The sequence below is a fragment of the Mustela erminea genome, chromosome 8, assembly GCF_009829155.1.
Source record: "Mustela erminea isolate mMusErm1 chromosome 8, mMusErm1.Pri, whole genome shotgun sequence".
NCBI classification, from domain to species: Eukaryota; Metazoa; Chordata; class Mammalia; order Carnivora; family Mustelidae; genus Mustela; species Mustela erminea.
In genome coordinates this window covers 17,872,905-17,899,677 of record NC_045621.1, presented here as the reverse complement: position 1 = coordinate 17,899,677, position 26,773 = coordinate 17,872,905, and the positions used below count along the sequence as shown (strand labels likewise).

The 26,773-nt window shown below is 42.7% G+C and overlaps 1 protein-coding gene across 8 annotated transcripts; it reads left to right on the top strand.

Moving 5' to 3' along the window:
• The first annotated feature begins 11 nt into the window (after positions 1–11).
• MDH1B (malate dehydrogenase 1B) lies at positions 12–26,623 on the top strand. Of its 8 annotated transcripts, none has more exons than XM_032354556.1 (11): positions 64–163; positions 4,442–4,554; positions 7,270–7,404; positions 7,951–8,093; positions 10,024–10,520; positions 13,946–14,087; positions 15,419–15,582; positions 18,558–18,697; positions 19,003–19,054; positions 24,959–25,024; positions 25,837–26,621. In XM_032354556.1, the coding sequence occupies exons 1-11, from the start codon at positions 142–144 to the stop codon at positions 25,875–25,877; spliced, it is 1,515 nt and encodes a 504-aa protein (XP_032210447.1). In that variant the 5' UTR covers positions 64–141; the 3' UTR covers positions 25,878–26,621. The 8 variants fall into 8 exon arrangements, with proteins under 8 accessions (XP_032210454.1, XP_032210447.1, XP_032210446.1 ...); XM_032354555.1 differs by having other exon boundaries at positions 24,956–25,024; positions 25,837–26,619; XM_032354563.1 differs by lacking the exon at positions 4,442–4,554 and having other exon boundaries at positions 12–163; positions 24,956–25,024; positions 25,837–26,620.
• The last annotated feature ends 150 nt before the right edge of the window (positions 26,624–26,773 follow it).

Below are 26,773 nucleotides of genomic sequence, written 5' to 3'. Positions count from 1 at the left end.
TGTATGATCGTGTGCCCCAACACCTAGCCTCTCTGGCAGGGTCCCAGACCCTGCGCTCAGCTTCAGAGTGCGCCTGCGCCACGCCGTGGTTGCCAGGAAACCGCCGAGCCGCGGTTGTTGCCGGTGGGTCGTGGATTTAAAATGGCCAAATTCGTGCTTGCGGGTGAGTGGTCCCCACGTCCGCCCGTGGTTCGCTCAAAACATCGACAACTACTCACCCCCTGTGGTCTCTGGACAGTGATCTTCTTAACTGCCTTTTGTTTTGCAACTCCAACCTCTATATGGACCACCCCAGGCTTCTTATGCATTTATTTAAAGATGCTTATTGGGCAGGGTCCTGTGCAAAGCACTCCCGGACACTGGGGACACAGTGAGGGGAAGATATACCCGGGCCCTCGAGGAACTTTCAGTCTCACGGAGTACAGAAACATGTAAACAAGTAATTTTGATTTACTGTAATTAACGAAATGAGGCTGATGTGCACAGGGCTCTGGGAGGTGTTTCAGGAGCTGATTTTTGAAGGTTTGGGATGGGGAGACCATTCCAGAGAAAGGCACAGAGGCTATAAGTCTCATAGCCTAATGGAGGAACTAGATATGGAGGAAGTGACTGGATCTAGGGCCAGAATGGGAGAAGCAGGCAGATCCTTGCACTTAAAGTGCACCAAACAAAAGTGTTTCAACTGAAAGCAATGACGAGTCTTAAAAATTCCTTAAGCAAGAGTATATCTTTATTGGGTTTGCATTTTAGAAAGCCCATCTTTGTCAGCAAATGGAGGAAAAGGATAGAAAATGTCACTGGCATCCCGAAAACCACTAAAGGGTTTTAGTAAAAACAACAGGCTATTGTATCTGCCTCCGTTCCTTCTCAGCAAGTTTCCTGAAAGAGTAGACTGCTTTAATATCTTCAAGTCCTTCTTCCACTGAATCTGGCTTCTACTTCTGCCTCCTGTCAGAAATGGCCTTCCCCAGAGCCACCAATGACTTTTACAGAAGCTGTCCGGTCCTTACTGGAACTTTCTGATGCATTAATGCAATTGACATCTCCCTTCTGCCTAGAAATCTATTTCCTTTGCATCTTTATTCATTCAGAAGAACATTTTTGAGCCCTGACTGACTATATGTTGGGAAGGTAGCGATACAGACACATACAAAGAATGTTGTGTGTGGGCCAGTGGCAGAGGTTTCTATAGGAGCAGTAGCAGGGGCCTTTAGTCAGGCAAAGCCTTCCCAGAGGGAGTGGTTTTTTAAGAGTAGATCTTCAAGCAGAGTGACCTACTGGAAAGGAGGCAGGGAAGAAGAGAGTGATTAACGGATACGTGGCAGGGACTGGGGTTGGAATGAGAAAAGCTAGAAAATGGAAATAGATTTAGTAGGATTGTAGCAAAGGGTACAAGAAAGAGAGTATCATAGGCTGAAGCCAGAATTAGATATAGATTCTTATGAGCCATGTTCAGTGTTCCAGGCTTTATCCAAGGTACATAGAAGGCATTTTTGGAAGGAGAGGACATAATCAAATTTGCATTTTATTTGAATGTTGTTCTCTATGGAAAAACAAAGATCAGATGCCAAGATCCCAGTTAGTTGCAATAGTCCAGAAAGGAGATAGTGGTGGCCTGGCCTAGGATGGTAGGCAATGAAAATGGAAGGAATTGAGTGGACTGGAGAGATATTAGGGAGGCTGAATTCATAGAACTAAATGTCTGATTGGCTGGAGGAAGGCAAGGGAAAAGAAAGAATTGAAATTATTTCCAATCAGTGGTTTGGGAAAATGGGCTGATGAGTCATTAAAAAAAAAAAAGTGGAAAAGTAGGCTTAATACTCTGGATATCCCTAATTCTCTTAAATAACTGAACATAAAGAACATAAGAGAAGGAACAAATTTAGTGGGGGAGCTGTGGCAAAATCTACCCTAGATATGCTGAGGGCCTATGAGACATTCAGAGGGAGATGGGAAAATACAGGGAGGTATAAACATCTAAATAAGGTGATAGCTCAAAACTGGGTGTGCAGATTGCCACTTGAACCCAGGAAATGGAGGTCAGCCAGGAAGAAAGCAGAGAGTATGCAGATTCTTAGAGGAATGCTAACCTTTTAGTAGATCGATAAAGGAACAAGCACCTACAAAGTATAGTGAGAATGAGCAGAAAAGTAGATGAAACCCTGAAGAATGAACCCAACATAGTGGGTTGGAAGAAGGGAAATGCCAACAAGAAAACGTCGACAAGAAAAGGATCAAAATGTATCCATTGGATGGAGTGACATGGAGGTCCTCACTGCGGTGAAAGCCAGGTTGCAGGGGGATGGGAAGTAAATGGAAATTGAGAACTGGGGATGACGAGTGTAGAGAAATTTCTCGAGACGTTTTAATACAAGAAGACAGGTGGAACACAATAGCTAGAGAGGGACACACACTTTATGTTTCTTAAGACAGGAGAAATATAAATGTAACTTGACTGTATTCAATAGGATGGCAAAGGACCATTAAGAATAGGGATAAGATGGGGGCACCTGAGTGGCTCAGTGGGTTAAGCTTCTGCCTTCGGCTCAGGTCATGATCTCAGGTCCTGGGATAAAGCCCCTCATGGGGCTCACTGCTCAGCAAGGAGCCTGCTTCCCCCTCTCTCTCTGCCTGCCTCTCTGCCTACTTGTGATCTCTAGCTCTGTCAAACAAACAAATAAATAAATCTTAAAAAAAAAAAAAAGGAATAGGGATAAGATGGTAAAAGAGATGTTAACCAATTAAGCAGAGTTGGCGGCAGTTCTGAGGGAGGAAGAGGGTGGGGTTTAGTGCCTACGTGGTGAGGTTAGAGCTGAACAGGAGGTAGAAGCTGCCTTCTAAGAATAGGAGAAAGAAGGAAAGGATGAGTCCAGATGCAGAAAGCCTTGAAGGTAGGATAGCAGGAGGTTAGGGGATTCCCCAAATGATGACATTTTGTATGACTTGGTTTTGTTTTTAGATCACTCTTTTTTTAAAGACTTTTATTTATTTATTATGTTAGAGAGAAGAAGAGAGCACACGCCAGGAGAGCAGCGGGCAGGGGAGAAGCAGGCTCCCCTCTTAGCAAGGAGCCCAATGCGGGACTTGATCCCAGAACCCTGGTGTCATGACCTAAGCCGAAGGCAGACACTTAAACCACTGAGCCACCCAGGCATCCCTGATTTGATTTTGGTTTTATAAAGCAGAAAGCAAGTTTATCTCTTCTGACCGTGTGGGAAAATGGAGAGAAGGAGGAGGTTTGCAAGAAGGGGGCCACGTTTGGAATGGAAATTGTGGAGAACAGAAGAGAGGGCTGATAAGGAAAACAGAAGGCTCTCCAGGCAGAGTTGCAGGCCAGTTGAGGCTGGTGACCATGAATTCATAATGGCACCTCTCTGCTGGCTTCTACCATGTTTCTCCAGGGGTGCCAAGACACAGAAAGGGCAGGCAACTGTGTTCATCCAGGGCGAGAGGCTTTTACCAAGCTGATTTGCCAGAAACATAGTGGGGCAAGATAATTTAAAACATGAGCCAGAGTGTGGTTTGAATTCATGAACCATGGATTTGAACTAAACAGGGAGGCCAACAGACAGGGAGTGGTTGAGAGGGCTGATGATTTAGAAGTCGCTATGAAGTGGAAGAACTCATGACTGAGAGTAACTGGGGAAGACTGTTGCAGAGGGGTTCTGTCCCCCCGACTCCCATCAGATATCCAATCCATCTGCTCTGGTGGCTTTATCTTCCTGCATGTTGATGGCTGCAAAATATGTCTCTGAGGCCCTTGCATGGGTCCTGTACTTCAGACTGGTAGGTACAGCTACCTGCTGAGCATATCCACTTAGATAGACACTCATTCCCTGGGTCACACGATGGCTGCACACACGATGGCTGCACACACCTCCAGCTGCACTTATCTGTAATTAAATGTCTTACCTGTGACTTCTGTCCAGTAAGTGCAGGATCATCTACCCAAGCCAGAAATTAGGAATTATCCCAGACTTTTTTCTCTCCCTCAGCTTCTCTTCCCCGGCCCCACTGTACCACTCCCCACAACACATATCAAATCTACATGTGATTTAACCACCACTCCTCCCCTCACCCCTTGCCTTTTAGTGGCTACTAATGAGTAGGTCATTATTCGTAGTTCATGCTTAGTTAGTAGCATGGCAGCCCCTTAGAGAATGTGAGGTCTAGCATACTACTGGAGGAGAGTAAATATCCAGTAGCCTTTTCTTCTTTCCACATTTTATTACTTAAGATTTTGACCTCCTATGAGATAATTTTATTTTTACTACTGTTATAAAAACCAGAAGTTTATATGGTGGCAGTTTATACTATAATTCTATGTTATAAAATGTATCATAACTGTATGATTAGTTCTATAATTATTTGACAAATACTTATAACTACATGATGGTTTCTGTGTGATATAAGGAAATGTTGCAAATTTGAACTCTTTTAGGTAGAGCAGATTGCCCATATTATGCTAAAGCAGAACTCCTAGCAGACTACTTACAAAAGAATCTTCCTGATTTTCGGGTACATAAAATTACACAGCATCCTCAGGTTTGGGAGGTAAGAAGCCTTTGTTGTTTGTTAAACTCACACACTCTACAAAAATGTGTTTTGATTTAATGAAATATTAGCCAGTGTATCAGATGGACCTCCAATAATTGATATCATGTTCTACTGATATTTTAACACTAATAAAATTAATTCCTACTTAGTAGTCTCAGAACATTATGTGTTTTTTTTCCGTCACACCTAGTAAAACAAATGAGGCCCTAACCAATCAGTACAATAAATTCAGCTGTTTTTTTCTCCCAAGAATCCAGGTAACCTATATTAATAGGTTAATATAATTAAATAATTATATTAATAGGTTAACATTTCATTCTCCATTTGATTTCTTACATGAAACACTTGCTTATTTGAAATACCCTTCTTTGGGACTGTGTTTCCCCACAAACAGACAGAGATTTTGGGGAAGGAGTTTCCTTTACGGGGGGGGCGGGGTGCCCTTGGGAACAACGCCGTGGGAAGGAATGAGGACAGCAGAGCTGTACAGTGGGAGAGGCTGAGCCACTGTGGTGCTGTGGCAGAGGGCTCCGCCAGCCCGGACCTCTGAAGCTGGGGTGGCCCTTCAGAGATACCTCAAATACAGACAAGGGACCAGAGCTTTTGTACTGACACAACTAACAGTCCTTGGATGCAGGCTGCTTCTGGGCAGGGGACTTAACCCTAGGCCAGGGAAGCTCTCTGAGGTCATTTCCTGGAAAGAGACTCAGCACTGAGCCATCGTGTGACCCAGGGAATGAGTGTCTCAGTCATAAAGGGGGAATCTGAATGACATATGACAGGATCTGCTATAGCTCACCAGTTGTTGTGTCTTTTGGATCTACATGCTCCATATAAGTTCACACCATCTGGGAACAGCTCTTCTGGGTTTCTGGTTTGTGTCTTTCCCTGGGGACACTTGACAAGAGGATAGTCAGTGAAAGGAACGAACCATAGTCTCTACTGCATATCATTTTAGGGCTGTAACTGACACTCATCACTGTTCTTATCTATGATCCAGTGTCAATCCCCCTCCCCCTCTTCTGGTCTAGGTATAGGTACCCCTGTATCTTCAGCGGTCTGAGTCCTAGTTTCCCAGGCTGTGATTGGATGTGACTGCAGCAAGTGTACACTTGCTGTCAAAATTGAGCAAGGCAGTACTAAGGATGCCCCAGTGGCTCACCTAGATGCCTGCCCACATGTCCCTGATCAGCAGGGCCAAGTACTCCTTCCAAGATGGTAACTCCCTTTCCTTGACTGTTGTCTCTTGGTGTAGGAGCTCAAAGTGACCAAATGGTAGCCATAGCTTAACGTTTAATGGAAGGAACTCTTCCTGATAGAAATACCCTTGCACCTCTGGAATTGAAAATCTCCAGATCCATAGAAGCTAGAGTTAAGTGGGTTTGGGGAAGCACAAATTCCCCAAGTGGGTCACTGAGAGTAAACAGGATCACTCTTAATTCCATCCCTCAGTTCCTGGATTCATGTGTTTCACCTCGTGGGGAAAGCACTATACTGAATCATGGTGTATATTGCATCCCGAAAGACAGTGCTTTATCCTTATAAGGCAGCAACCTCTGAGCACCTTCAGTGGACAGTCCTATCCCTCTCTCAGGCCACAGGGTGATGTAAAATATGATAGGGCCAGTGCATCCCATGGTTACATGCCCAATCCCACACGTGCTTTACTCCAAAGTGGTTCAAAGTGATGTTATACAGAATCCTATGTTGCTAGGTTGAACATTTTATAAGCTCTTGGGCAGGGTGCTAGTCAAACCCTATAAACATAAAAAGTAGTTCTTTGCCCAGAATCTATGTTGATTGAGTCAAGATGAATCACTGCCCTTTCTAGGATGGAAGGGGTGAAATGCAATCAGCTTGCCACTAAGAGGCTGGTTAGTGTCTTTGAGGGGTAGTGCCATTATCAGGGAGTCAGTGTTGGTCTCTGTTGCCAGCACATTGGACACTTAACCGCAACAGTGGCTCGATCAGCTTTGGTGAGTGGTGGCTTGTTCTCTAGGGCTGTGGTATAACCTCTGTCTCTTTTGTGAGCCCATTGTGCCTTAGCAAAGTGACTTTATCTGCTGGATTTTCCCGTGCTTTTTTCACAATAGATGTCCTCTGGTGGGCACTGGCCCAGCCTCTTTTATTTCAGCCTCCTTGATTCCGCTGGGGAGTCCATGTTGAGCATGTTCCTCAATAGCTCTGGCCTAGGATAGACAGCAGTCCTTTTCATGTCCTTTTGACCACATTCATTTTGATGAATGTGGTCATTCTTCAGGCTCTTCTGGAGAACGTAATGGACTAGTAGGTTTCTAGTCTTCCATAGTAGCATATCCACTCCAGCATGCCTATTTTTCTAAGCTTTCTGATTCCTTCTCGTACTGTCTTCTGTGGTGGTCTGGCATTTCTGTTTCATTTAACATGAACCATCACTTTGTCCAACCACTTGCATTCCCGGTCTCCTCAGCAAAGAAAGCAACTTTAAGTACCTTTACTTGGTCAACAAATTTGAAGAAGTATTTCGTATTTGATTAATTAGTTATTTCATTCACCACTCATTTCTCTATTTACATTTTATAGTGTAACGATATCTAAATTTTATTATGTATATTCAGTGGTGGTGGTGCGGGGGTGGGGGGAAACAAGGTAGTTTGTGTCTGAATTTGCAGTATGGAACCGAATTCTGAGACAGATTCAATGGATGACTTCTCTTGGAATATCATTCAATAGGAGTGGTTAAAAGATCTGTGTGAAAAGAATAAGTGGAATCACAAAAAGTCCCCCATCATTTGGAGAGAGCTGTTGGATCGTGGAGGAAAGGGGTTGCTTTTGGGAGGATATAATGAATTCCTGGAATATGCCCAGGTATATGGATTAATTTTGTTTGTCTGCTCAAAACATTACCATTCTCTCATGCCTTCTTCGAATGTCTTGCTTTCCAAAGTATTCTCTCTGTTCTCTTTCTTCTTTTTTTTTCTCATCTTTTTTAATTAACATATAATGGATTATTTGCTTCAGGGGTACAGGTCTGTGAATCATCACCCTTACACCCTTCACAGCACTCACCACAGCACATAACCTCCCCAATGCCCATAACCCCGCCACCCTATCCTTCCCCCCACCCCCCAGCAACCCTCAGTTTGTTTCCCGACATTAAGAGTCTCTCATGGTTTGTCTCCCTCCCTGGCCCCATGTTGTTTCATTGTTTCCCTCCCTAACCCTCACGACCCTCCCACCCCACCTCTCAAAGTCCTCATATCAGAGAGATCATATGATAATTGTCTTTCTCTGGCTGATTTGTTTTGCTTAGCATAGTACCCTCTAGTGCTCTCGCTACTCTGTTCTGGCTTTCAACAAGAACTTTCCATCATGATCATTGTCAGTCTTGACATTTTCTTTCCTAATATTTAGCTTTACTATGGTGTCACCTCTAGCATGACCACTGAGCTGATGAAGTTAATTGCCCAAGAGAACCTGGAGACACATAAGGAGAAAGAACTGGAGGAAGAAACCAGGAAAGACCTCATCCAGCCTTTGCAGGTTTGGATCACCAGGTGGGACAGTCGAACTCCAGGACTCATGAGATTGGGTGTTATTTAGAAAGGACAATAATAAGGGATTCAATCCATAGATAGGTACATGTATAGATATGTGAGTATCTACATGTATATCCCCCAATATAGCTGCATATTTAAGTTTTAGGTTATAGGTATGTGTATATACACACACGTATGAAATCTAGGAGCCACCGTATAGCAAAGATCATTCCGTTGATAACCCTGTCCTTAGGTTATCTGTGTCTCATGCTATCCGCTGTGTCTCATGCTATCCGCTGCTGGCCTTCTTGCTCTTCGCCGTGCCCCCCTTCCCTCCCATTCCCTCGCTCTCTTTCTCCTCGCCCCACTCTGGTCGCACTGCCTGCTGCCCTCCCACTCCTTCCCACTTGCTAGGGCTGTCCTCCTGTTGAGTGCCGGCCTCAGCAACCAGTGTGTGGCGGGACCAGCCCATGGTTCTTACTACGTTTGCAAGACCCCCTTAGCAATAACCATCAGGAAACATGGGGAAAGGGGGTTTGTTACCTATACATCCTGGAAATGACATGGCACCTCTGAAGCCACACAGTTAAGTCACTGGTGGGGAGATACAGACAGACAGACAAACAGAGAGAACATGTGAGCCCACGTGGGCCTGGGGCTTTGCTTTTATTGGGGTTGAGAGTGGGGGACTTAGGTTTGGTGGGCTCACTGTATATTGCTGAATTTAAAACTTAGGAGTGGAAACTTACAGCTTGGAAAGAGAAAAAACAGGTGGTCCAGCTGGCTGGTTATTGACATCGGAGATCTCTAAAACAATGGAGCCTCAGAGTGGGAGGACCCCTAGCGCCATAGTGGTGTGGCTGGCAGTGCATTTATTACACATAGACATCTTTGAAGCGGATACCTCCTCAGCAATCAAAACTTATAAAAAAAAGAAAGCAAACCTGTCAGGGTTTATTACTACACCTCAGTTTTGCTCCTTCTTCCTTTTTCTTATCTCTTGCTTCTCACTGCATTCAGTCTTGGGCACACCTCCTTCTGTCTCTGCACTCCCTCTCTCTCCCTCGGTGTCCTTTGCTGTCCTTTTGCTCTCTCTCTCCCTCCCCAGCCCTCACTGTGTCTCTCACACACTGCCCTTCTTTCTTACTACACCTGCATGTATCCTAACATAATGCTTCTTTGAGAAATTATTTGTTATGAAATAGTTCAATACAGAAAAGAATTAGGAATGATGTACCTCATTGTACAACATGAACCTCACACCCAGATTTAATAAATATTACATCTCCTTTAGATATTTTTAAATGATTAAAATGGTACAGATACAGATGACACCTTCATTGAACCCTTCCCTAAACCCACTGTGAAATTCAAAAATGCCCGGATGCATTTCCAAACTCCCATCAGGCTGATTACACCTGTCGATTGGTAGCCAAGCTATAGAGTACCCAGATACTTGCTGAGTTGTGGGTACAGATACACGATACCTAGCCTAGGCTGATCCTAGGCTTCTTTACAAGGATTTAGAAAAGACAGTCCTCTCCCAAAAAAATGTCATGACTTTATAGATGAAAGTATAAAGTAGGAAAGAGCTATGGTTAAATAAAACTTGTTATTTCCTTGACTTTTTATAAGAAAATGTAAATATGTAATTAAAGTACTATGAAACCATTCTTTTAAATGTTGCTTTCTCCATATTCTATTTTATTTGAAGTCTTTTTAAGCAAGTACATTTCTTATTTGGGGATTGTTTTCAGATGGCCAGAGCAAGGGATTAGTAGCAAGCACTTTTTTGCTCAACTTTTGCTTTCTTGCCTTAAAAAGTCTATGTCTATTTAAGATAGTAAACCACCCTATTAATGGACCTGCAGAAATATCTATTAAGAATCAAGGCTTAGCAGGAACAAAAGATTTAACTGTTCATAATCCGGCTTTGCATTTTTATTAGTGCATCTGGTCGTGTCTGCTACAACCTAATTCCCATCTTGACAAGTGGCGAAGTATTTGGAATGCACACGGAAATTAGCCTGAATCTACTTGGCAATAAGCAGGCAGAAGAAGATCTCCACATTATCATGACAGAGACGCGGGACCTGGTGGCCCCCTTGCTCCGGAGCATCTCCATCTGCACCCAAGTGGAGGACGCCTTCCGCCAGGCCCACGTGATCATCATCCTGGATGAGAACACTGACGGGGAGGTGTACAGTCTAGAGGACTGCATCCGAAGCCGGCTTCCTCCGTGTAGGCTCTATGGATACCTGATCGAGAAAAATGCTCACGATTCCGTCAGAGTTATTGTGGGAGGAAAAACATTTGTGAATCTTAAAACATTTCTGCTTATGAGATACGCCCCAAATGTGGCCCACAACATCATCGCCGTGGCGCTGGGTGTGGAAGGCCAAGCTAGAGCTGCACTGGCCAGAAAACTAAGAACAACCCCCTCGTGTGAGTGATCTTCTGTTTCTGATTCTATTTTTTTTAAGATTATATTTATTTATTTGACAGACAGAATACAAGTAGGCAGAGAGGCAGGCAGAGAGAGCAGGCTCCCTGCTGAGCAGAGAGCCCGATGCGGGGCTCGATCCCAGGACCCTGAGATTATGACCTCAGCCGAAGACAGAGGCTTTAATCCACTGAGCCACCTAGGTGCCCCCTGTTTCTATTTTTCAACAATGTGATTTCAAATCTGCTAGGAACATGCCCCTTAGGATTATTCTAGACATTCTAGATATTTGGAATAGAAAGTATGAAGCAGATACAAAGAACTCCCTACTGTGTGATTTGCCTGCAGTGCGAACATTTTTTTCTTACAGTTTTTCCTGATAGGCTGACTTTGTCCATCATTTAAAAAATTAAACCAATGTTTACTATAATAAGATTTCCATTTTTCATGTTATAATTTGAAACCTAATATTTCAATTTTTCATAACAATAATCAACTAAGGTAATCCATGTTTTAAAAAAATCATCAGGGATGTGTTTAAGTGGCCTCACCCCACTCCCCACCCATGTAACAACGCAAGGTTATTAAACTTGTTCGCGGGGTCCTGCTATCTGGTCAGCCTCTGGCCCCAATTAGTCTTGGAACTGGTAGACATCAGAACCTCATGAGGATGAGACTAGATCAGAAAATGGATTATTGTAGGGACGCCTGGGTGGCCCAGTTGGTTAAGCAGCTGCCTTCGGCTCAGGTCATGATCCCAGCGTCCTGGGATCGAGTCCCACATCGGGCTCCTTGCTCAGCAGGGAGCCTGCTTCTCCCTCTGCCTCTGCCTGCCATTCTGTCTGCCCGTGCTCTCTCTCTTCCCCTCTCTCTCTCTGATAAATAAATAAAAAAAAATTAAAAAAAAAAAGAAAATGGATTATTGTATTTAAAAGGGGAGTGCTGTATTGGAAAACATTTATCATCTTCAACAAAGATGTTAGGTGTCGGTGCCTTGAGATGGAGCAGGTGCAAAAAAGCCCATTGAGAACACAGGGAGGTACAAGACATTCCCTCAAGACAATGGGGAGACAATGAAATGTAAGCCTGGCATGCTCTAATTCAGGGCTATAAAGGGCTTCGGGGAGCCCCTAACACATTATAGCAAGAACTGTTTCACCCATTGCTTTACAGTGAGGCCCAGGAACCATCTCTGCTGGTATTCTCGCATACAGATCTTCAGTGCCTCACCCCCAGGACCAGTGATTACCCTAGCCAAATTACTATAAAATTTTTCAGTAGGAAAAAAAGAAACATTTTCTAATCATTTTATCTCTGTGCCAACCTTACATACAGGTATGTAGACACTGCTTTATCACAAAAGATTTCTGATATGTCTGATATGACATCAAAGTGCCAAGAAGAGGCAGTGTTACAAAATTTAAAACAAGGTGGGGACTTTCAACCAGAAAGCTGCTCTCATATGGGCCTGGTGGTGCCATAAATTGTATGCTCTCCTGTACCCAAAGCCAGTAAGCATATGAGAAGCAGAAGAAAGAGAAATGGAAAAATGTTGGGTAAAGGAAAGAGAGGCTTTGGAGGGACAGCAGTCAATGGGAATGGTCTGCAGAGCACAGCCAACAACGCCAGTGGAGCAAGGGGAACTAACACCAATGATGTCTCCTTGACGTCAAGGAGAGTCATTCAGGGAAGAGCCCAGATCCCAAGAAGGTAACAGATCTTTCCAGGATATCCCTTGAGTTTTGTTCACATATAACCCTGTTATGTCTGACATCAGACCATGTGCACTGGGTTGGTTGAAACTCTGTTGCGAGTGACAGCAAGTCCACTCAAAGAGGTTAGTCAGAGAGAGAGCTTTTCTTCAGGCATAGGTGGATGCTGAGGCTCCACTGACGACATCAGGACTGACTTGCGCTCTCTCTTGATCTATTGCTCTGTTCTACTTTCCTCAGCACTGGTTTGATTCTCAGTCAGGCTCTCTGTATGAAGCGGCAAATTGGCCACTGGTGTTTCCAGACTCATGCATTCATGGCTGAGCTTGAGCTTACCCCTGGAGAAAGAGGGCTTGCTCTCTCGAATGCACAAAAGTAGCAAAATAATATCTCATTGGCCAGGCTTGGGCCATTTGCCCATCTCCAAATCAATCGTCATGGCCAGGAGTCTGGAATCTGGGACTCATGCCTATTGATAGACCTGAGGGGTAAGGACAGCCCCACCCCAAGCCATATGGACTGAAATTGAGAAAGGGTAGTTATTTAAAGGAAAACCAGGATGCTGTTAAAGAAAAGCAGTAGGAAGCAATGTTAGAGGAAAAACAGCAGATGTCCACTATGATTTTCTCTAGCAGAGCTATATAGAGCCTGAAGTCTGACAAGAAAAATTCTTTTCCCTACTGCCTGCCTTTGAACACAACCGTGTGCGAATGTGATACTTGGAGCTGCTGCAGCTGTTTTAGGACCATGAGGGGCAGGCCAAGAGAATAGCATCTTTGAGCTGCTGAGCAACCACCAGTGTTACTGCCTACCTCAACTTGTTATTGTCTGAGAAAAGTGAACTCCTAGATAAGCCAAGTCAGAAAGGATATTTCATTACTTGAAGCCACACAGCAATCTTACCTCATGCATAGCAGTAGAGAATTTAATCTCCACCGTAGGAAGTGGTTAGACTTTGGATAGTCTTTAAGCAAATAAATAAGTTAACAAACCAATAAAATGACTTATTATCACTGCAGTTACACCATTCCTAGAAGATCCACAGCTTTAGAATCATAGAGATTTTAATCCCTATTTCTTTCTAACCCCTATTCTCTTATTTCCCTTCACAGAAAATATCACTTTGTACAGTAGTTGCTTTCTTACCTGCTTCCCTCCACCCCCAGAATGCTGCAAGGAGTTGGGGTGATGTGTTTCCTTCTAAACCTTCCACTTAAAATGCCTCACACACAGAATCTAATTCAATTACTTATTGATTAGAATGTTCCTGGGGTCCTCTCGTTATAATGCCTTCCTTCTGCAAGGAAATGAAACCCATCCAGGTGTTAAGTGATTTGCCCAAATTTCTATTCCAGTCTAGAATCAAGAACTCTTCTTCAGAACCAAAGCAGATAAAAAGTTCTAAACACTCTAAGCAGAGGGTTTACATTAGGACCACACCAGTAGTATAATTTTCAGTAGCAATGTCTTCCAGGGAGCATTTCAGTATTTCTTGAACTCACTTATATGGTCTACACATGAGCATGATTAGGAATTGCCAATCCCTGATGATCCAAGAAATCATCCATGTCATTTGTACATTCGGGGGAAGCATAAACGTAGATCATTTTACAGCAAAAAGATCAACCCTAAAACAAACAAAAAATAGAGTACAGGTCATTTTTTTCTATGCATGCGCATTATTATGTTAATTTTAAATTTCTTTTTCTTCACAGGCATCAAAAATGTGATCGTTTGGGGTAATATTAGTGGAAACAACTACATCGATCTGAGAAAGGCCAGGATTTACAGATATGAGAGTGCTATTTGGGGACCTCCTAACTATTCACGCCCTGTTTTGAGCTTGATTTTTGATAGGTAAGGTATATTTTTAAGTGAGGTAAACTGACAATGCTGGAGACATATAGAATGGTTGTTATAATTCTTTAAATCATTTTAGAAGTCTTTGTACAACAATGATGTGACACTGGCATTGTTCATAATCACCTTTGTTTATGTGCTCTATTGAAGATACAGAAAATTCCACAGAATCACAACTGGCCAATCCCCACATCTAATTTATTTGATTTTACTATTATGAATTTTTATATTTCAGAGTATCCCTAAAGTAGCTCACATAGTCCTTTAAATTTATCTCTGAAGCAAGCATATGCAAAATGAGTCTTATTTAACACAGAGAGAGAGAGACATGTATCCAAATTGAAATTGGTAGAAACATTTTCGAGAATAAGGAATTAAGACAGTGAGCGGGCCCTGGCCATGCTGGACATTCTGCTCCAGGAGAGGCAGGACAGAGGGCCGGGAAAGAGCACGATCTCTAGAACCAAGCCGCTTGGGTTGGGATTCTCAAGCAACTACTTCCTAGCTGTGTTGACTTTAGAGATGTTAGGTAACCTCTCTGTGCCTCGGGTTTTTCATCTGCAAAATGGAAATGGTCTCATAGTCTGGGTCTTACAGGGTCGCTAGGGAGATGAAATGGCTTGGTACAGCCCCCAGGCCCCTCCCCCGACCGCAGTCAGCACCATCTTTATGACAGGGCAGGGGAGGAGAGAAGGGAAGGAACAGCTCTGAAGCCTCTTTCGAAGCTTTGCAGCCCTTTCCAGCTGTAGCACTTCCTGTCCATTGCCCCTTCCTCCATGCTCAGAAATGGTGTGCCCCCAAGCCCACCCCCCTGGTACCTGTTTCCTTTGGGTAAAGGCAGTGTCTCCTGGAGCTGTAGGTGCTGGCTCAGGAGGAACAGCCCTTTATCAGCTGGACGACTCCCTGAATCTGAACTTGAGATGATAACAACGACTTGGTTATTTCCCCAGTTCTCACTGTGCATAATTCAATGTGTTAGGATATCATTTTCTTTAGGATAAAGGATACCACTGGTTCCAAGATAACATCTGCATAAAATAAATTCTTTGTAACGGGAGTAACTGTTCTTGGAGTCTGACTACTTTTTCTGTGTTCCGATATTTCATTTGTTTTTCATTTGACACTTCAGGATTCCTTTCTGTGATATTTCATTACTTTTCGATTGACCTTTTACAGGATTGAAGAATGTTGAAGAAGGAAGGTGCACAGGACGTCATATTTCTCCTTTATGGAGATGATTTCTTCTACTGAGATCCATTGACCCAAGGAGCATTGTTTCATTCCCATTCCTCCCTCCCTCGTAAATTCATCTCTTTCTTTCTTTACAGTGAGTGGGTAAACAGACAATATGTAGAAACTCTTAAAAAGCTGACAGCCACAGGAAAACAATTTGGAGCCATCTTAGCTGCGCACAGTATAGCTACTACATTGAAATACTGGTACCATGGCTCGCCGCCTGGGGAGATCGTGTCTTTAGGAGTACTAAGTGAAGGTAAATCTGGGTTGGTTGGTTTGTTTTTACCTGGTATTACTTTCAGACCTCCGTGTATACCTGTGCTCCTGCTTCTGTGTCCCCACCTTCTGCCTTACCTGGTCTGTAAGCTGTTGGATTTCCACAGTTTCATATTCATGTACGTATTCATTCATTCACTCACTCATCCATTCAGAAATTCTGTGATGTTTTGTGTGAGTGCACAGGGAACAGGCACAGCGCTGCTGCCTTCAGGAGACCTAGAGCAGAGGGAAGAAGAGCCAGCTATGAAAACCCAAGTTCCACTAAGCTGTTCTCACTGTATCCCAGCTGAGGAAGGGAAAGCAAGGTCGATTTTAGGGAGACAGCAGGAAGAATCAGGACGGACTTCAGTAAAGTGGTGACCCTCCAGGAAGCCTTCAGTCTGAGCAGTGTTGACCTGACAGACTAGTGTGGGAAGAACATCCCGCAGGGGCCACAGTAGCTAAGGTGTGCGATCAGGATATGAAGGGCACATCAGGATGCAGACCTTAGGGCACCAGTGGGAACATGGAAAGCTTGCTCTCTAGCTGCAAATACTTTATATATTTTTTTTAATTTAATTTCTTTTCAGTGTAACAGAATTCATTGTTTATGCACCACACCCAGTGCTCTATGTGCACATGCAGTATGTGCCCTCCATAATACCCACCACCAGGCTCCCCAACCTCCCACTCACCACCCCTTCAAAACCCTCAGATTGTTTTTCAGAGTCCATAGTCTCTCATGGTTCACCTCCCTTTCCAATTTCCCCCAACTCCCTTCTCCTCTCTATCTCTCCATGTCCTCCATGCTATTTGTTATGCTCCACAAATAAGTGAAACCATATGATGATTGACTCTCTCTGCTTGACTTATTTCACTCAGCATAATCTCTTCCAGTCCCGTCCATGTTGCTACAAAAGTTGGGTATTCGTCCTTTCTGATGGAGGCATAATACTCCATAGTGTATACGGACCACATCTTCCTTATCCATTTGTCCGTTGAAGGGCATCTTGGTTCTTTCCACAGTTTGGCGACCGTGGCCATTGCTGCTACAAACACTGGGGTACAGATGGCCCTTCTTGTCACTACATCTGTATCTTTGGGGTAAATACCCAGTAGTGCAATTGCAGGGCCATAGGGTAGCTCTATTTTTCACTTCTTAAGGAATCTCCACACTGTTCTCCAAAGTGGCTGGACCAACTTGCATTCCCACCAACAGTGTAAGAGGGTTCCCCTTTCTCCACATCCTCTCCAACACACGTTGTTTCCTGTCTTGCTAATTTTGGTCATTCTAACTGGTGTAAGGTGGTATCTCAATGTGGTTTTAATTTGAACCTCCCTGATGGCTAGTGATGATGAACATGTTTTCATGTGTCTGATAGCCATTTGCATGTCTTCATTGAAGATGTATTTTTACAGCCTCCCTGCTTTCGTCTGCTAAAAACTATTTCAGGGGACTTCAACCGTTTTTGAAGCGCAGGAATGTGAGAAGAGATGATGTTCTGGGCTCTGGGCTCCATCCAAAACATCTCTTCCATTGTGTTTTACTTTCTCCCTGTGTAAACTCATTCACCGCTGAAGCTTCCCGCCTCAGCCTCTCTTCACACTGCCACCTGAACATCATGTGGTCACCTCAGACAGACATATATCAAACCAAACTCATTATCTTTCCTCTCCATTCAATCCGCCTCTTGTGTTCCTTATGTTATTAGTGGAACCACCATCCTGCCTTTTATTCCAGGGCTAACCGTGCAGATCAAGGAAATCTCTCCAAATCCCCCAAGTCAGAAGTCATCTATCTCTCCTCTGTCCATGAACAGCATTTTGTTCCTCTGTCAGGGAGCACATTCCAGCCCCCTTATTGGTGGTGCGGTTCATTGTGTAAGTCCCTCCATTACAGTGCATACACTCTGGGGGCAGGGCTCTGGCTGGGTCTTCCTTCACAGTTAGATGCTCAGCAAATCTTGTTTCAGTTGCAGCAAGGTATATGGGCATGCTTTTAATGAATAAGGTGAATCAAATCAGAATGTTACCTTTTTAGTGTAATAGGCATTTAAAACCTTATCTTTATTTGCTAACAGTTTAATTAATCTCTGTAGTAGTTTACCAATAAACAATGCAGTATTGGAGGCGAAGAGCAGGTAATCCCTGGCTCCCTGAAACCGTGTAGTTATACTCTCTATGTCGTCCACCCATAAGGTTGGCTCTTTATAGATAAAAAAGAGAGTGAGCAGAGAACCCCAGAAGCCCTTTAAGGAAAGGCCTTTTAGGTCCTGGTTTGTTCATTATCTTCACATTTTTGTTCTACAGACAGCATTTTAGATGACTAAAATGGCAAGAATAATTTTCTTGTTTGATTGAGGCACAAAAGGCAGTGGGGGGCAACTGTATCTGAACGCTGCTTAGTTAGTAGTAAGTATTGTCCATCTTTTTATTTGGAACACATCCAAACTGGGCCCTGGAAGCTGCTGGGAAATCATCAGCTTCCCCAACCCCTTCTCTCTCCCACCCCAGCCTCACACTGTAGCTATGGGACCACCACAGCGGGCTAGAAGAACGCAGGGCCAGGTGGACAAATGTCTTGGGGTCTTAGGCTACTGAGGGGGAAAGGGAAGGCCCTAGGGAGCAGACAAAAGGAGTCCAGAGGAAATGGAGGAGAAAGACTGCATGAGCCCCCGAGGTAGAGGCAGGGGGTCTGAACCAAATGAGGGGGTACAGAGGGGTAACGAGAGGGAACTGTAGTTCTTCTTTCAGAGAGTAACAAAGGAGAGTTGTCCGAACTGGGAGAGATGCTCAGGCAATATTTCTAGGTTAAAAGTTTCAATCCTCCTGGAAAAGGAACTCTAAAAATTTAGTTCACCATTACCAGTAAAAATCATGTACGATCTCTGTCCTTTTCTACAATGCTTTACATGATGGGTTTATTGTTCTGAGTGCTTCTGTTTTGCCTTGCTTTCTATTTGCTTACTGCAGGCCAGTTTGGTATTCCTGAAGGGATCGTCTTTTCTATGCCTGTAAAATTTGAGAATGGAACTTGGGTAGTTCTAACAGATCTCAAAGATATTGAAATCAGTGAACCAATAATGACCAGAATGACAAGTGATCTCATTCAGGTAATGTCCAAATAGATACAAGAGTGATGACTTTGATAATGACCATAAACTGATTCCTATGGGCTAAGGCATACACTGAATTTCTGTGGGTTCAATTTATATCCTCTTCCTCAAAACAATCAGGAGGCAATAGGAGCTTGAAGAAATCAACAGAAGACCCTACTCATTACATTACATAATGTGTGGCATGTTAAAAATATTTGTTGGTTACTTAAAAATCAAGACCCAAAATATTTTTCTATTGAAGATGGATTAAGTTAGCAACTGTGGTCATTTACTTCTCTGATTCTAAAATTTTTCAACAGGAGAAACTTGTTGCACTTGGAGATTTGATCAGTTTTCAGCCCTATCAATCAGGTAACCTTTTCAATGTGATATTTTATTGAGCTGCTACTAAAAGACTATTAAAATATTTGTTGGGGCACTTGGGTGGCTCAGTCGATTAGCACCTGCCTTTGGCTCATGTCATGATCCCAGGTACTGGGATTCACGTCAAGCTTCCTCTGACAGGGAGACTGCTTCTCCCTCTCCCTCTCGCCTCACCCTGATGCTGTGCTCCCTCTCGCTCTTAAGATCTTGTCTCCCTCAAATAAGTAAATAAATATTTTTAAAAATTAAAAAAAATTGTTAAAACTGAATTGCTATTGAATATTGATAATTATAATCCACGTTTTATCACTTTTAAACGAAATTTCTGACAAAATAAACTGCCAAGGTCAATGTGTCCTTCAAAATAAAACATCTCATAAGAATGCTAAAGAAATCCCTTCTTAAAAACACAATGACCTTATAAATGTATATGTAACATATGTATTCATGCCCCAGACCTGCTGTAACAAATGACGACCAGCTGGGTAGCTTCAACAATAGAAACTTAATCTCTAGCGAACAGGTGAGATTAGCAGACCTAAATCCAAGTGTTGGCCGGGACATGGTCTCTCAGATGGCTCTAGGGAAGCACCCTTCCCTGCCTCTTCTGCTGGTAGTGTTTGGTGTCCTGGGCTATGGCTGCATCACTCCAGTCTCTGCCTCTGTCTTCATGTGCTGGTCTTCTCTCTGTGGGTGTCTTGTTTCTTCTCCTTAAAAGGACACCAGTCATCGCAATCCAGTACAATCCCATCATAACTTGATTAAATCTACTAAAACCCTATTTTCAAATAAGGTCAAATTCATAGGTATCAGGGATTGGGACTCCCAACACATCTTTCTGGGAACACAATGCAACCCATAACATTCCATTTACCTTTAGTTCACTTAAAAAATACATTTTAATAAGCTTATTTTTCTCACTGGCCCCTTCTTTAATCCTAAACTCATAAGGAAGTTCTATCATCTTTCTTTAATCTCTAAATATTGAAAATATTTAACAAGTATGTTACAGATTCCACTCAATCAAAATAGTTGCTGCCTCTCAGAATGAATTAACTGGTAAAAAGAACCTGGTAGGAGACAGCAGACTGACCTTGGTCAGGACCAGAGAGGGCTTAAGTGAGGTCAAATATGGAAGTGTAGAAAGGGCAGAGAGACCAGACCTAGAGGAAAAGATGTTTAAGGCAGAGGATGGGCTTTGGGAATAAAGATCTTGTTCTGCCTAGTGGTCAACTCACTGGGAATGGGCCAAAGGAAATAGAGGCCAAAGCAGCATGGAATCCAAGGGCACAGACACAGAAGTCTGAAGAGCAGTTGGTTTTCACTGGAACTCTTTTTTTTTTTTTTTTTTTTTAATTTCCAGCATAACAGTATTCATTATTTTTGCACCACACCCCGTGCTCCATGCAATCCGTGCCCTCTATAATACCCACCACCTGGTACCCCAACCTCCCACCCCCCGTCCCTTCAAAACCCTCAGATTGTTTTTCAGAGTCCATAGTCTCTCATGGTTCACCTCCCCTTCCAATTTCCCCCAACTGGAACTCTTTTATCCCCAGAGTTTAGAAGCCCTCTGTGCGGCTTCCTGCTTTTGCAGAGGAGAGCTGCAAATTCCTTTTCTGAGAATGGGCTCTAAAGCAGTCAGTCTAAATTTGACTGCTTTGACTGGTAGTTAATCCTAAATTTTCCATAATCTTGCATTATAGAGGGTTTGATGAAAAACAATAACCTGGTTTTATGCCATTTTCATTAACAAAGGTCAAGTTATAGATACCTAAATAGCCAGCTAGCTAGATAGATCGATCGATCAATCTTGATTCTGTCATCTTCAGACCTTGCCCAAAGCACTGTTCCAGAGATTCCAAGATCAGAGCATTGAAAATAATCAGAATTTTGCACAGTTTGGAGATCTCTACTTATTAGCATATCAATGAGATGATTCATGCATGAGGTTTGTTTAATCTTTTTGATTAATTTAATACTTAATTTCTTGACTTTAAGAGACTGACTTAGCCAAAAGCTATGAAAAGACCACCTTACCTACCTCATACAATGACCAGGAAAATCAAAGAGTCTCAGATGGTAGGTATATCAATTGAAAAAAAAAAATGTCCTTTTTAATCCAAAGCTTAACACTAAATTTCGAAGAAAGGAATTTGACCATCTATTAGCCGCAAGGTAGGAATTGAGTCTTTTGTCACTCTCATCCTATATTAAACAACCAGGTCATATTTAAAACCTATTAAAATCTTGGAGGAAGGGGCGCCTGGGTGGCTCAGTGGGTTAAAGCCTCTGCCTTCGGCTCAGGTCATGATCCCAGCGTCCTGGGATCGAGCCCCGCATCGGGCTCTCTGCTCAGGGGGGAGCCTGCTTCCTCTTCTCTCTCTCTCTGCCTCCCTCTGCCTACTTGTGATCTCTCTCTGTCAAATAAATAAATAAAATCTTAAAAAAAAATCTTGGAGGAAATTACCAGATATTCATTGAGTACTTTCTGTATGCTGATCACTGTGAGAGACACTGGGGACAAAATGACAGAGTTATAGCCACAAGACATGTCTGGAGAAAGGAGCCCTGAGAATACAAAGAAGTAAATGCCAGGATATACAATGAATTAAAAGGTTCAATAAAACAAAGCAAGACAGATCAAAAGGAAAGAGAATATATAATAAATAATACAGAAATGCATAAGGAAAAGAGAGTTCCTTGTAATATACGAAGGAGAAGACTTAGTCATATCTTCAGATCTAGTTGGGACTTAAGATGGCTAAAAGTAATCAAATGATCATTTATTTATTCAGAAACTAGTGGTTCTGGGTCACCTGGGTGGCTCAATGGTTTAAGCCTCTGCCTTCAGCTCAGGTCATGATCTCAGGTTCCTGGGATCGAGCCCTGCATCAGGCTCTCTACTCAGCAGGGAGCCTGCTTCCCCCTCTCTCTCTGCCTACTTGTGATCTTCCTTTCTGTCAAATAAATAAATAAAATCTTTAAAAAAAAAAAAAAAGAAAGAAAGAAAGAAACCACTGGTTCTTACACAGAAGGTGAAAATATTCTAGAGATCTATTATACAACAATGTATACATACATATACAGTACAATGTATTGTGCTGTACACTGAAAAAACATGTTTAAAAGGTAGATTTCATGTTACATGTTTTAGCACAATGGAAAGAAAGAAAGAAACAGCATTAGGTCCTAGGGACATGAATGGAAATCAAACATTGTTCTTGCTCTCAAGGTGCTCACAAAGCCAATCAAAAACTACCCTGTTTAGGGGTGCCTGGGTGGCTCAGTTGGTTAAGCATCTGCCTCTGGCTCAGGTCATGATCCCAAGGTCCTGGATCAAGCCCACATCAGAAGCCCTGCTTAGCAGGGAGTCTGCTTCTCACTCTACCCCCTTTTCCCCCCCTTCTCCCCCTGCTCATTGCTGGCTCGCTCACTCTCTCTCTTCCTCACTCTTTCAAATAAGTAAATTTTTTTTTTCCCTTAAAGGGACGCCTGGTTGGCTCAGTCAGTTAAGTGTCTGCCTTCAGCTTGGGTCATGATCCCAGGGAGCTGGGGTGGAGCTCCACATAGGGCTTCTTGGTCAGTAGGAAGCCTGCTTCTTCCTCTGCCTGCCCCTCTCTCTCTCTCTCTGTCTCTCATTCTCTCTGACAAATAAATAAATAAAATCTTTAAAAACAAACAAACAGGGGCACCTGGGTGGCTCAGTGGGTTAAAGCCTCTGCCTTAGGCTCAGGTCCTGATCTCAGGGTCCTAGGATGGAGCCTCACATTGGGTTCTCTGCTCGGTGGGGAGCCTGCTTCCCTTCCTCTATCTCTGCCTGCCTGTCTGCCTACATGTGATCTCTGTCAAATAAATAAATAAAATCTTTAAAAACAAACAAAAAAAAAACCCTACCCTGTTGAGAAAGAAGTGGTATGTAGAGAGAGGTCCAGGTATAACTGAACCACATTGGGGCTCTCCTGACAGGGACAACAAGGTTAGGAAAGGCTTTCAAGTACAAGGGACATGGGAGCTGAGTCCGGAAGGATGAGTAGGAATTACTCATGTCATAGTGGAAAAGAAACCCGCAGGTGGAGTAAGAGAAGCTGTGAAATGTGCCCCACCAGGAGGAGACACATGGGCAGAGGAGGCATTTCAGGCGACCAGAGGTGTGAACTTGAGGCAATCTAAAGCTGTATTGAGAAGACAATAAATGGAGTCGCTGGGATAGAACAGAGGATCCTGAAAGGATGAGTAGGACTGGAAGAGGCATGGGGAGGTCATCCAGTTTGGTTGCTTGAGAGCTCAGCAAAATGGCTGGTAGGTGGTGAGACAAGCATGAAATGGATGCCGTCAGGCTTAGAGAACTAATCTTGCTTTCTCGTTGGCCCCCTAGAGGATGATGGAGTCTCCCAAATCACTGCCTGGAGGACTGTGTTGAGCTCAGTCCCAGACAGAATAGGTATTTAAAGGGGTCCAGTCAGACAGTATCTCTAGGTGGCCGCACTGTTGTTCCAGTTGGCCCAGCTGGTATTGAGCAATACTCAAGGAAACAACTGAGGGCTCCAAGGCCCTGGTAAGAGAACTGAGAAAAAACTGTCAGATCTGTCATGACCAAAGTGACGGGCATCTTTCCAGCATGGTTGAAAAAGAGCCAAGTAGAGTATGTATTCCAAAGTTCAGGCATCAGAATGATGCATGTTGTTAGTTAAAACGTTAGATTCTTAGACCCTCTACTAAGACATAATCTTACACAGACAAATGAACATTAGTGGTAATAAAGTAGAGAAAATGGGGCTGATTTCAGGTTGTTTGAGAGGCTGCATGTTGAATGAGCATTAGACTCAAATATCACTTGATAGTGCTTTCCACACTGGGCTCAGTGGGTCATAAAAAAATGTTGTGGGTGGGGCAGCTGGCGGCTCAGTTGAGCATCTCACTTTTGATCTCAGCTCAGGCCTTGATCTCAGGGTTGTGAATTCAAGACCCATGCTGGGCTCTATGCTACTTATGGAGCCTATTAAAACAAAAGAAAAAAAAATTGTAGGTGATGAAATCAGTTTAACAACTGGCATTTTTTCCTTGAACTGGAATAAAAGTGATAAGAAAAGAGTAAGTGAGAAGACCAGATTTTTTTTTCCCAATGCACTAGCATACAATAGAAAACCAAAGATGAGTAGAAAAAATAAGAAAAGGGTAAGTTCTATTTCATGTAACTTCTTCTGTTTTATTGTAAGCACACAAGTGCACATACGGGACTATAATGTAAAATGCATGTTTTAAAAGATCTTTTTATTCACTTGAGAGAGGGAGAGAACAGAGGGAGAATGAAAAGGAGAAGCAGACTCCCCAATGAGCAGGGAGCACAATGTGGGTCTCAATCCCAGGACCCTGGGAACACGACCTGAGCTAAAGGCAGATGCTTAATCAACTAAGCCACCCAGGTGCCCCTGTAAAATGCACTTTTTACTGTGAGTTATGGTCAATAAAGTTTGAAAAATACTGACCTAGAACATTTCATCGTTGTTAGTTATATTCTAAATCCAGTATGTTTTAGCTTATTTTGATTTCAGAATATAAAGATGGAATGTGTTCTGATCTAATCAAAGATGACGAAAAAGATCCTGGTTATGTCAGACACTAAGTCAATCGAATCACAAACCATCTCTGTAGTGCTAATGTCGTGACTCATGTTGTTCAGTCTTAGAGAATAATGTTGTCAGATGAACATAGTCCAGTTCTCAAAACTCCATATACAAGTGATCGGGCATCTTGCAGCTCCCCAAGAACAAGACATTCAGAAGAACTTGGCGTGGAAGGAACAGGATAGGAGAAAATGACACTAACTTCAAAAATCAATGTACTTTAGATCCTAAAATCTCTGTTCTGCCCTTTCTTTCTTTACAGCAGTGAATCTTTTAGATCTGACTCCTCAACCCACTTCTGAAAAGCCTTTTGGTCAAGAAGCCATAAATGGTAGGTGGGGAAACAAAACATTAACTAGTCTTTTCTTATTCTATTAATAGAACTGGGTAGAAGAGATCCAATGGCCCCCAGATATAATCAAACCCTCCCCCCACCCACATCCCCAGCTTTGCTTGCTGGCATTTTTGGAACCTCCCTTTCTACATTTATAATCAGGGCTATGTCAATGGCAACTGAATCCTTCAGAATGAATAAGTAAGGAAATGGAAACAGATATATCTGCAACTCTAGATTTTCAAAGTCTATAACTTAGTCGTCATGGTATGTTTTGAAAATCAGGCTGATACAGACTTCTTTGGGATTGACCACTCAGGATATTCACTCACGGCTCCAACACTCTTATTTGAATATCCAATAAAATGAACAAATCCATGGTACCTTCCATTCTGAAAATGTATAGAATGATGGGCTTTGGAGTGGGGTTAACTTTGGGGAATTAGAATTGGTACATAGACAAGAAGCAGGGCAAAGAGAAGAAATGGAAATATGTAGCTACAAGATTCAGAATGGAAACAAAGGAACCAAACAACACTTCATGTAGAAATAGATTAAGGTCAGGAGAGAGGCCAGAATTAATATTTGCTTTATGTAAAAGATCTAACAATAGTCTTGTGGTTTGACTTCCCTCATAGACACACACTCCCTCACACACACACGCTCCCTCAGCTGAATGAGATTGAATGCAGGAAACCAGGAAATAGGAAAAAGAGGAGAGAAAATGTAAATCTAGTAAAAAAAAAAAAAACACAGGTTACTAATGGATTTTTAAATAGTTACACCTTTTCATTCTTCTCCTTTTACAGATTCTGAAGACAAAAGTGTGGAAGAGCAACAAATAAATTAGACCAACCATAAAGATATTTGATGTTGTAGTACATATGGAAAGACCCATGAATGCTTGTATCTAGGGAAGAATAGTTTAAAAGATTGGCTTCCACCTTAGATAATGTTATGCTAGACAATAATAGTGACAGTGCACACACAAAAAAGTGAGTTCAATCATTTTGGATTACCTGAATCCACTCACAGTTTTGCTTATTGTCCTATTTTCTCATATAGTTTGGTGTCAATTGTCTTTTTTTTTTTAAACTACATTAAAAACAATGGTCAGTCAATGCATCCTTGCCTGTACATGCTTCTAAGAGAGCCTCCTTCCCCCCAGAGGCCATGCCTAAGGCAGGGACAAGAACGGCCATCTTTGCTCAGCTGTTCTCACCCCCTTGGTTTCAACTGATTGGGCTAGAATGAACACACCTTACTCGAGGGGAACCATTCAGATTTAGATTTAGATTTCTCTCATGGTGTCAAACAACTTGCACTGAGAAAAATGGCTGAGTAAGTTGGTATCTGGATCATGGTAAAGGCAGGGACTTAGAAAGAGCCACACAGTTCTGCTGTGAGGTCTTCAGAGCTGGTAAGATTCACCAGTTTCATAAAGTCTGGCTGTGTATTCTTTCTTCTAGGATTTACTTGGGATAATTATCTTTATAATAAATCATGCTTTTATTTTAGCTCAGATGGAATAGGTTTCTGTTTCTTGACACCAGATGTGGCCTGAATAAATGGATTTTTCAAAGGAAAGCATAATATTTTTACCATATAATTATATAGTTTAAGTAAAAATTATAGTGTTTATTAAAGTAGTAGTAGTCAAACCAATATGTTCATATATTTTCAAGCTAATAGAATCTTTTACAAATGCCAATTAGGAACTTTTGAGAGCCCAGGAGTTGCTTTAAA

What these genes read in the sequence shown, in the direction of transcription:
- MDH1B (XM_032354555.1), top strand. Translation starts at nt 142, where the DNA reads ATGGCCAAATTCGTGCTTGCGG. An exon ending in TTGCAGGTTTGGATCACCAG is followed by an intron (nt 8,094 to 10,023) that starts GTGGGACAGTCG and finishes CATTTTTATTAG; the next exon opens with TGCATCTGGTCGTGTCTGCT. An exon ending in TTGAGCTTGATTTTTGATAG is followed by an intron (nt 14,088 to 15,418) that starts GTAAGGTATATT and finishes CTTTCTTTACAG; the next exon opens with TGAGTGGGTAAACAGACAAT.